Source organism: Podarcis gaigeae (assembly GCF_964106915.1).
Source record: "Podarcis gaigeae genome assembly, chromosome: 13".
In the NCBI taxonomy this organism is placed as follows: domain Eukaryota; kingdom Metazoa; phylum Chordata; class Lepidosauria; order Squamata; family Lacertidae; genus Podarcis; species Podarcis gaigeae.
In genome coordinates this window covers 41354862-41365659 of record NC_139689.1, presented here as the reverse complement: position 1 = coordinate 41365659, position 10798 = coordinate 41354862, and the positions used below count along the sequence as shown (strand labels likewise).

At 47.7% G+C, this 10798-nt stretch overlaps 1 protein-coding gene across 2 annotated transcripts; it reads left to right on the top strand.

The window, feature by feature from the left end:
- The first annotated feature begins 4502 nt into the window (after positions 1 to 4502).
- HEXIM1 (HEXIM P-TEFb complex subunit 1) lies at positions 4503 to 7079 on the top strand. 2 transcript variants are annotated; one of them, XM_083709772.1, is made up of 2 exons: positions 4503 to 4839; positions 5520 to 7079. In XM_083709772.1, exon 2 carries the CDS (start codon positions 5593 to 5595, stop codon positions 6517 to 6519), a length of 927 nt encoding a protein of 308 aa, XP_083565898.1. In that variant the 5' UTR covers positions 4503 to 4839; positions 5520 to 5592; the 3' UTR covers positions 6520 to 7079. The 2 variants fall into 2 exon arrangements, with proteins under 2 accessions (XP_083565898.1, XP_083565897.1); XM_083709771.1 differs by having other exon boundaries at positions 5047 to 7079.
- Positions 7080 to 10798: the final 3719 nt, after the last annotated feature.

The window sequence follows — 10798 nt, the reverse complement described above, 5'->3', positions numbered from 1 at the left end:
GAAACCGGGATGGCATCTATAAGTCTGGGACTGTCCCTGGGCAATAGGGACACTTGGAGGGGCTAAGAGAGGAGAGCCACATTTCAGAGATTTCAGGAAAAGGTGAAACACACAACAAACATTAGGGGGAATAATATCTATTATTCCCGTTTTACCATTATATGCGAGACCTCACTTCAAGGAACCATGAGCACAGCAGAAGGATCCAGATATCCAAAACCTGTGTGCCATAAAGGAATTGGAATTTTTCACCCTCTCCCCTGATTCAACAGGTCCATAGGCTGAATCCCATTTCTGCACATGGGTTGCTGTCACTGGACATGGATGCATAAACCTAACAGATCAAGGTTGCCAGCTTTTCGAAACAACCTCCGTAGTTGCGCTTTTAACAGCAGCTCGCTTAGCACCCAGTACAGCTCATTATCTCCAAGCTATGAAAAAGTTTTGCAGGCGATTTCTGCACATATTCAAGGCACACCTAGGCGGTCTGTTGGTTCTCCCTGGGCAGTTTGTAACCCTAGGTGAAGTTGTGTTTGCAGAGGTCCCAGATGCGAAACACTAAATTCTCCACCGTCAGCTCTGCCTGAATCTACCTAGACCATAGCTGTCAACCGTCCCTTATTTGGCAGGAAAGTCCCTTATTCCAGTGCCGTGTCCCACTGCTGTCCCTTATTGATGATGTCCCTTAAATTTCCCGGGTTTCAAAGGAAGCAGCTCCTCTCCCTCCCTGCCTGCCAGCCAGGGAGGAGGGAGGCTCCAACTGTGTTGCTTGGCTGCGTTGCTCACCTAATAAGGAGTCTAAGAACGACTGGGGGATGGAGCTTGCATACTTTGTGCCAATCAAATTGGCCGTGTTGCCTGGGGACTCGCCTTTGCTCAGCGCTTCCCAGCAGAGAGGTGACGGTAGTTTTCCTTGCTGCATCCCCTTTGCCGGGTTGCTATGCTGTGGGAACCACCACTTCAGGCTTCGTTTGGCTGCTGGTTGACTAAAATCCCTTATTTTGGCTGCTAATCCCTTATTTTCAAGGCTGCTGGTCCCTTATTTTCAAATCTGTAAGTTGACAGCTATGACCTAGACTGAGCTCCTGTATACCAAGTTGGCTTTACTCTTGCTACGAACCAAGAAATCCTTGGCAGAGGATGGGCACAGGGGATGCCAAACTAGTAGTGCCCTGGGAAAACCCAAAGAGAGGCTCTTTGGAAGGAACAGCAAGACGGAGACCCCATGTTCCCTTTCAGGAACAAAAGACCTGAAAGCAAGCGGCAGGAGGGAGGGGAATGGTTCCCTAGAAGAGTTCAGCCGTCTGCTTGGCGTTCCTTCGCCCTGCAAAGAGGGAACAGCCTGTCCAAGCAGGAGCCAGGCCAAATTCAGGGAGCCAAAAAGTAGCGGCCTATCAGGAAAAGACTTTCTGTTCTGCTGCCAGGTATAGCAATAGAACAGCCCCTTTGGAAAGCCAGAGACCTGGAGCAAGTTTTGAAAAGCAGGAACTGTCTCTGGAAAAAAACCTGGGCTGATTTTGCTTTGTACCGTATTTTTTGCTCTATAAGACTCACTTTTTCCCTCCTAAAAAGTAAGGGGAAATGTGTGTGCGTCTTAAGGAGCGAATGCAGGCTGCGCAGCTATCCCAGAAGCCAGAACAGCAAGAGGGATTGCTGCTTTCACTGCGCAGCGATCCCTCTTGCCGTTCTGGCTTCTGAGATTCAGAATATTTTTTTCCTTGTTTTCCTCCTCCAAAAACTAGGTGTGTCTTGTGGTCTGGTGCGTCTTATAGAGCGAAAAATACGGTAATTTATTTGGAACAATCGGAGGGGGGCGGTGCGGTGGATTTTAATAGCCTTCAACTGAAAATGTTTACAGAGCATTAATGTTTTTATTGCATCTCATGGCCCATAGGAGGCTGGTCAGTTATTCCCATTTTACAGAAAGATAACCAAGGCTGCACAGCAATCCCACTACAGAGCAGAGGGAAGTCTTCTCCCAGATCTAAATCCAACTACTGAGCCCCAGAAGGACCACTCTGTCTCTGTGCAGGATACGTCCTGGGCCAGCAAGGGTTGCCACAGCCACACAGAATAACTGTCAAAGGCCATTGGCGGGTTTGACAATGTTTTAGGCTGCAGTTCTGAATGTGCTGACAAGCCACTAAGTCCCACTGAACTAGCTGAGACTTATTTCTGAGTAAGCATAGTTAGGACTGCACTATCAGTACATCTTACTTCCTTTAAAGTTACTCCAAGGCTGCTGGTTCACTGGACTTGGTGTGGGAAAACGCATGTGGTTCAATAACAAGAGAGCTGAAATCTGACCTGGACTGAAGCATTGCTTCTGCCCTGGCGCCATTGCCTCGGGCAAGCTGCAATTATCCAACCTCAGTTTCTCCGTCTGTAACATAGGCGTTTAGGCTGATCAGCTGGTTTGGAATTTTATTTCCTGCCTACACCTTTGTCCTGGCGATCTTCAGTAAGGTTGCACAAGGGATGTTTTGGGCAATCGGCAGAAACTTGTGCAAGAGCAGTATTAGCTGCATTCAGAGTACTTTGCATGCTCTCAGCTTTCCTGCGAATTAATTAAAACATGCCTTCTAAAAAGCCTGGGTTTTTAAGCTGAAGAGGAGAAGCAAGCCTTCGGTTTTTAAAAGATCAAATATGCTGAATCTAACCTCCTACTCAGTTTATCCCTATTGTCTGATGCAAGTTCCTGTGGTGGAAAACCCAGCGGCTGATATTCTGTTGCATGGCCTCTCAAATTGGGTTTGATTATAACATCCCAGGCTCACAGGACTGTTCTGCGATGATGGGGGAAAGTAAAGAACAGTCAGCGTGTTAAAACTGCATTTAAAATAACATTAAATCAAAATGGGACTTTGGTTTTATCAAGGTTTTGTTTCCTATGCATTCGGATACCATTTTTGCCTGAGCAGCCGAGGTGCATAAAGGAAGACCTCTACCCATAACACCCTTTCTTGAAGAACCCTCAGTCCAGATCTCACAGGAAGCTGTTTTATTCTGAGTCAGGCCATATGGGTCCATCTACCTTAGTGTTGTCTACTCGAGCTGGCAGCAGCACTCCAGGGTTCCAGCCTTTCCTAGCCCTACCTGAAAAATGCCAGCGATTGGAAAAACAACAACAACCCCAGGCCTTTTTGCATGCAAAGCAGGTACTCTGCTACCACAATCGTGGCTTGTGTGGAAGAAAGGGCTGGGCGGAGCCAGAGCTGATGGCTTTCCAAGGTTTAGCTCAGTTGCAAATGCTGTTGCTTAAATCCGAAGGCCCGCAGGATTTGGAAATGCACAAAGCAACGCGGAAGGTGAAGGGGCCTCTGACCATGTGCAGAGTGCAGCTGCCTCTCCCACTACCATCCCGACTTTTGCATGCTCCTAAACATCTGGGACATTAGGGGCGTGCTTCCACGTCATGCAATAAGGCTTGAAGGTCTGAACCTTCCTGGAGGTTAACCCCTCCCCACCTTCCCTTGCATCTCAGCTGTCAGAAATAGGAGAATCTGGCTAATAAATACCCTCTACTTTAATCTGCTGCAACTCACATAGATCTTCTACAGAGGAAGCAGCAGCAGCAACAACAACAACAACAACATGAAGAAGAGCCCAGGCTGCCAAGTCTTTAACCACTAGTCCACACAGCCTTCCCAGGCCTCCTATTACATCATTTGATCTAACGGGAGAGCTGGCGTTGTCCCTTTAAGACGGAACTCGTTTCCGACTTCGGTTTGTTTACAACTCCTTCCACACGGCTCAGTCACCGTCATAGGTTAACGCAGCGTGTGTTTCTTTAAACAATGAAGTGTCCTTCCGCCTGCAGGAGCTTCCTACCAACCTTTCTCATCCAGATCCTTTTCGCCACCCGATGACATCTCTTCTCTTTCCAAATACTCGACCTGTTACTGAAATTCCGCTGTCTTAAATCGCTGAGCTGTTACGGAATCCTCTTAATCTTCAAAAATAGCCTCGAACTACTTTTTGGGCCGTACCATTTTTTTTCCTGCGGGGAGAATCACCAATCTTTTTTCCACCATCCCCATTACGAAAAATAAATATTATAAGGTGATATTCCTCTTAATATGTGCTCCGTGAGGACCATTTGAAGCTGTTCGGCCCCCGGGGGAGATTTCAACCCCCGCGTAAACTGATGGTATATTCCATTTCCCACCGCCTCCACCGCCTCCTACTATCCACCTCTAATTGGCTAAGCCACGAATGAAAGGCGTCCAGTATAGCCATTCATGCCTTCGTTGTTTAGCAGCCCTATCAGAGAGCGTCTCGTTCTTCGTCCAACCCTACCCAATGGTTGATTGGCTGACGAACGCCGTCACGCCGCAGTTCTGGGAATCGTAGTCGTTGTGGCTAGAGCGAACTGTGCAATCGATCGGAAAGGGAAACCACAAATCCCGAGATACCTTGGGACAAGGGATCTGAGAGGCGGCTGCGCACTCCGACGTGGGGGCTGGCTCGTTTATATAAGGCGAGGCGGCGAGCGGGGAGTAGCAGTTGAGAGCAGAAGGCGCTCGAGTAAGGGAGGAAAGAGGCCTGGGGAGGGGCGGGGCCAACTGCGAGGGGGTGGGTGTTCGAACGTTGGGTGTGCGTGGAGAAGTTAACCCCTTCCGGGCTGACTTCGCAATTTGCTGTCTAAGGTGGAGCTCTCTTTTAACCCTTTCGATGCTGTACCGGGATAGTTTTTTAAATTGTTGAAAGCTTGGGCCGGATTTTCTTCTTCTCCTCGAGCTGATTATTTGGATCGGAACTGGTGAGAGGAAGGAATAACACTTGGCATCGGGACAGCTCTTAACTCCTGCGGTGCTGGAACTGGATCCCCTTTAACCCGTAAGTGCCTGGACTGAGACAGTTTAACTCTTCGTTGCCTGCTGCTTAACCTCCCAGTTTCCTTTTTTATCTCTAGGATTTTGTCCCCCTCCCCCCAACTTATTATTATCGTTTGCAAGTTGCTCTCAAGGGGGCATAGTTATTCTTGTTGCCTTGGGTCCTGTGCTAGCTCATATATCTCTCCACCCCCAACTTTTGTGTTTCCAGATGTGCAGAGTTGCCATGCAGCTGTTGATGTGAAGAGACAGGGTGCTAGCTGGTGGGGAGAACTGGTTCTTCAGCCCCTGGCCGACACTGCGAGGGTAATGCAGGCCTAAAGGCCTTCGGAGGACAAGACTGCTGCTGATCTCCTTCTGCAAGGGTTAACAGCGGCAACTTGTGAGATCCCGATCTGAAGTGGCCCTAGAGGATTGCAAAGGTTTATAAATGAAGGCCAGCGCGTGAAGGGTTAAGGGCCTTTGTTTCCTGCGAACTTTAAAAGCTGGCCGCCACAACAGCAGGACCTAAAGAGTTAAAGACAGTTGCAGGTTTGAAGGAGGAAGAGGAGGGAACCAGCCCCTTTGGACTGAGAACAACAGCACCCGAAATCCAAATTTTGGCTTGCCAACAATGGCTGACGCTGCCCTCTCTGCCAGCCAGCAGCAACCCAATGGCAAAACTTCTCCCTTCTCCCCCTGCAGGGATGCCAGTAGTGGAGAGGGGCCCTTTTTGGTGTCTCCACCCGCCAGCCGAGAACTGCTCCAAGGAGAAGCGATGGACGGTAGGTGGCAGCCGAGAGAGACCAAGCAGCAGGATGGCAGCCTGATGAGCGGAGGCGAAGAAGCTTGTCTTGATGCAGAACATGCGGTTCCTCCGGTTGGGAGAAGTTTGGGTGCCCCAGAGGGAGCCGTCTGTGGTGAGGTTGAGGACCAGAACTGTGGCGCACCTGCGGACGTCCAAAAGCCATGTGATGGAGAGCAGCTTGGCTTGCAGTGCCAAGGCTATTCCGGGCCTGTTGGCCAGAGGTTCAGGCCGCAAGCTGAAGGCGAGGAGGAGGAAAAGCTGGTCAAGAAGAAACACAGGAGACGTCCTTCCAAGAAGAAGAGGCACTGGAAACCTTACTACAAGCTCAGCTGGGAGGAGAAGAAGAAGTTTGATGAGAAGCAGAGCCAACGGGCCTCCAGGCTGCGGGCAGAGATGTTTGCGAAGGGCCAGCCCGTCGCCCCGTACAACACCACGCAGTTCTTGATGGAGGACCACGACCAGGAAGAACCAGACTTGAAGACCGGCCTGTTCCCCAAGAAGACTGCCACCAAGTCGGAGGACACCAGCGAGGAAGACTTCTTCGTGGAGGAGGAAGGCGGTGGCAGCGACGGGATGGGAGGCGACGGCAGCGAGTTTCTCCAGAAGGACTTCTCCGAGACCTACGAGAAGTACCATGTCGAGAGCCTCCAGAACATGAGCAAGCAGGAGTTGATTACAGAGTACCTGGAGCTGGAGAAGTGTCTCTCCAGGATGGAGGAAGAAAACAACCGCCTGCGGATGGAGAACAAGAAATTCTTGGGGGACTCGACGGAAGACCCCCGGGTAAGTCAGCTAGAGGAGGAACTGGGCAGGTTGAGAGCTGAGAACCAAAAACTCTTGAAAGAGAATGAACTCAGCAGACAACAAGAGAAAGCTTTTCCCAAATTGGGAGAGTGATGGAAGAACAGGGGAGATTTTTTTTCCCTAAGGACATGTGGAATGGGACAGAAACCCCCAACCCCCCCCCCCCCCGAAATCAGAATGCAAGAAGTTCTTTCCATTTTGTGGGTGTGTGGGTGTGTGTGTATGTATATACATATATATATAGATTATGAATATATATATATATATATATATATGACAATGGACCTTTTCTTTTTTCGGTGATTTAATCAGAATAAATTCAAAACCTCATACTGTTTTTGAAGATAGCTCTAATGTAGTGTGTGCTCTTTCTTTAAATTATGTGTAATCAAAGGGGTCTCTGAGTGGGGTTCTTTTTTAAAAAAGCAAAACGGAACAATATCCAGCATTCATGGGAGAACTTCTTTTTTTGCAAAACTGCATCTGACTTGTTAAAACTATTATTTTGAGTGTCTTCTAAAGGGAAGACTAGTTGTGGGTGGAGGGAGAAGTGGCGAGGAGTTGTAAAAGGAAAACACAGTCACATTGTGACAAAAAGATATATACAGATTCATGCTAAGAGTTCTAATAAACTGAAGGACATGTCAGTGTAATGATTCTGGTGTGGTTTCTAGAAAAATAATTCAAGATATTCTCCCTAGGTGGAGAATATTGTGAATCATTTTTCCAGGTGACATTTGGATGCCATTATTTAAAGTTTTAATGGGAAATTAATTGGGACAGCCCGCTTTAAGCCATTGTTTTGACTTCCTAATATGGAAAGCACATTAGTTGTTAGATCACCCTTAACTTGTCCATAGTACCTTACAATTGTTTCCTTTACCATATGTGCTGTCAAAGCAAACTGTTTCTCGCCTGTTTGGTTGGGTTACTATTGTTCCAATTTTTACAATTGGAGAACAGAGGTTTGGGGTAAGGGGAGGTGTGATTTGTCCAAGGCAATATAGAAGAAGTCCAGGATAGGAGGTGGAGCTCAGAACTGGCTGCCTGAACCAAATATTGAATCAAATGTTGGAAGTGTTTATTATGAATATTGTTTATGGAGATACAGCCAACATCCTTCCACTTTAATAGTAGTCATGGCATTATGAGCTGGAAGAAACGACATGTCGCCTTTTTGAAAAGGTTAAACAGCCCATTCTGGGCTAAATCAAAAGCCGAAGATCACTCCTGTTTCTGGGGCCCGAGAGATCATAGGAGAATTTGGGTGTGGTCAGAGACGTTTCATTACAGAAGTGTTTTGGTTTGCTTTTCATGCTCAGCCACAAAAGGATTTTCCCCTCAGGCCAGGATTTGTGTGCATGCTCAGTTGTTTGCTCGCACTTGCTCATGTAAGTTGGCTCACTTGCTTGAGCCAGCTGCACAGTGCACTTAAGCCTATGGACAGTAACTTGATTGCCTGGTGTCCAGTTTGTTCCTCTCTCGCCCATAGCTAGAGGGTTGCGTGCGGCCGATGTGATTGTACGCACACTTGCTTGGGGAGTGCGATTTGGGTGGAATTAGATAAACACAGGGAGGATGCAAAGTCCCTTCTGTGGTTGTGACTATGTCAAGAAGTGGTGTTCGGGATTACAGTGGTACCTCGGGTTACAGACGCTTCAGATTACAAATGCTTCAGGTTACAGACTCCGCTAACCCAGAAATAGTACCTCGGGGTAAGAACTTTGCTTCAAGATGAGAACAGAAATCGTGCGGCAGTGGCAGCAGGAGGCCCCATTAGCTAATGTGGTGCTTCAGGTTAAGAACGGACCTCCGGAATGAATTAAGTACTTAACCCGAGGTACCACTGTATTTAGTTCTCCCATTTTATGCCAACACTGCTTTTCCGAAATGGGATTATTTTGTAGCAATTATTTCAATATAAAATGCATTTTGTTTTTGCAAGACTGTTCCGTTCTACTCCAATGCCAGTGGACTCCAGATCCCATTTGCTCCAGACAACTTGGCAAATGGTTGAGGATGATGAGGATTTAATCATCAAAACCTGGGAGGGCAACAGGTTCTCCATCTACCTGTACTTCGTTCTGGCCCTTGGCATGGCAGACATAAACCTGGCACAGACAAAACCCTGTTGAGTTTCCAAACCACAGTTGGGCTGCTCTTCAGAATTGTGGCCCTTCCTTCCTGTATGTGAATTTTCACTCCCCTTGATTCTGGAAAGATAACTATACTTCTGGATCGCATCTGCGCCTGTTTGTTGACTCCAGATATCTGTTTGCAAAAACAAACACTGGGAAGGGCACTGGTGAGATCAGAATCGAGGCTTTTAGGAACCTGGGAAAGCCTAGGCAGTGTGTATGGTAATCCTGGGCTGCCCGGATGCCAAGACCCCCTTCTTACAGTTTAGAATCAGTTCTCCTAGGTGGGCTACCTTCCTAGGGTGTTAAGCCCCATCTGCCCCTCACAGCCCTCTGTGGTGTGTAAAGGTACCCCTGACCATTAGGTCCAGTTGCGGATGACTCTGGGGTTGCGGCGCTAATCTTGCTCTATAGGCCGAGGGAGCCGGCGTTTGTCCGCAGACAGCTTCCGGGTCATGTGGCCAGCATGACTAAGCCGCTTCTGGCGAACCAGAGCAGCGCACGGAAACGCCGTTTACCTTCCCGCTGGAACGGTACCTATTTATCTACTTGCACTCTGACGTGCTTTTGAAATGCTAGGAGCAGGGAACGAGCAATTGGAGCTCACCCCGTCGCGGGGATTTGAACCGCCGACCTTCTGATCGGCAAGTCCTAGGCTCAGTGGTTTAGACCACAGTGCCACCCGCGTCCCTTTTCTGTGGTGTGTAGCTATTGCCTAATTAAAGAGTTGAGCAGAAGACTTGAGAGGTTAACACTTTAGCCTCTTTTGACATGGGGCTGGGTAGATCTAGGGCAGGAGTGAGAAGCAATTGGCCCTCTAGATAGAGTTCAACTCTCCATTTCCATCGGCCCTAGCTAGCGTGGTCAACCGACAAGGGAGGATCAAGTCCAACTTCCACTGCTCTGCAAGTGTCTTTCAGGTGTTCTGTGTCAGGTTCACATGGAATATTCATATTGATTTTAAAATTGCATTTTCAGCCTTTTATTTTTTCCTTTGCATGCGATCACGAGTTCTGTAGAACTTAATTTTTAGTCCAAGAAAATGCCGTTTAAGAAATACAAGAAGCAATAAGAATACAATTAAAATCATATGGAGCCTTGCACAGTGCATTGCAATTTCCACGACAGACAGAAAAATCATTTAAGTGGTCCAGCAAGACCTTCGGCAATTTTCAGGTGGTCAATAGTGGGGGAAGGTTTGGGGTCATGGGTAGAAAAGTACACACACACACACACACACGAGCGAGCGAGCGCTAATCTCAAAATGGCACTTTAAACCTGGGTTACAAATTACCACAACAGTATGTCTAGGTGACATCCCCCACCCCCTGTGGAGTTTCTTCTTGTTATTTTAATTAATTATATTTCTGTGTTTATTCATTTTAAAGAAAAAAAATCTCAAAGCAGTTTATAACTGCTTTTAATATAACAGTTTATATTAAAAAAGCAGATAAAACAATCCAGACTAAAATTCAAGCTTCGAGGAAAATATTTAAGATCTTTCTCTAAGTGAACTTTTGCCTTCCCCATATTTATTTACCAACTTAATTTATATAGCTGTCTCATAGCAGAAGGGCTCAAAGAAGGCAGTATTATATAGTGGTTAGAGCAGGGGTCAGCAACCTTTTTCAGCTGTGGGCTGGTCCACCGTCCCTCAGACCATGTGGTGGGCTGGACTATATTTTGAAGAAAAAAAGCAACGAATTCCTATGCCCCACAAAGAACCCAGAGATGTGTTTTAAATAAAAGGACACATTCTACTAATGTAAAAACACACTGATTCCCAGACCGTCCGCGGGCCAGATTGTGAAGGCAATTGGACCGCATCCAGCCCCCGGGCCTTCGCTTGCCTACTCCTGAGCTAGAGTGTTGGACCAGGACCTGGGAGATCAGGGTTCAAATCGCCACTCAGCCATGAAGCGGACTGGGGGACCTTGGAGTCAGTCACAGCCTCTTCGCCTACCTTGCTGGGTCGTCGTAGGGTTGAACTGAGGAGGGGGGCTGAACCAAAACACTCCTTGGAGAAAAAGGTGGGGATAAAAATGCAATAAATAAGGTCTTCTGCTTGGCTACTTAAGAAAGCCGGAGGGGTGATGGAGATGTCAGTCGCCAAACCGGCATCCCGAGATCTCTGTATGGTCGCAATTGGACTCACACCTGACGCAAAATGCGCCAAGCTAATTTCTAGCACTGGGAACAGCTGACCTACATCTGTAGGACCATCCCTGCTCTAA

Excerpts from the sequence above, each read along its gene's own strand:
- HEXIM1 (XM_083709771.1), top strand. The coding sequence starts at position 5,449 with ATGGCTGACGCTGCCCTCTCTGCCAGCCAGCAGCAACCCAATGGCAAA.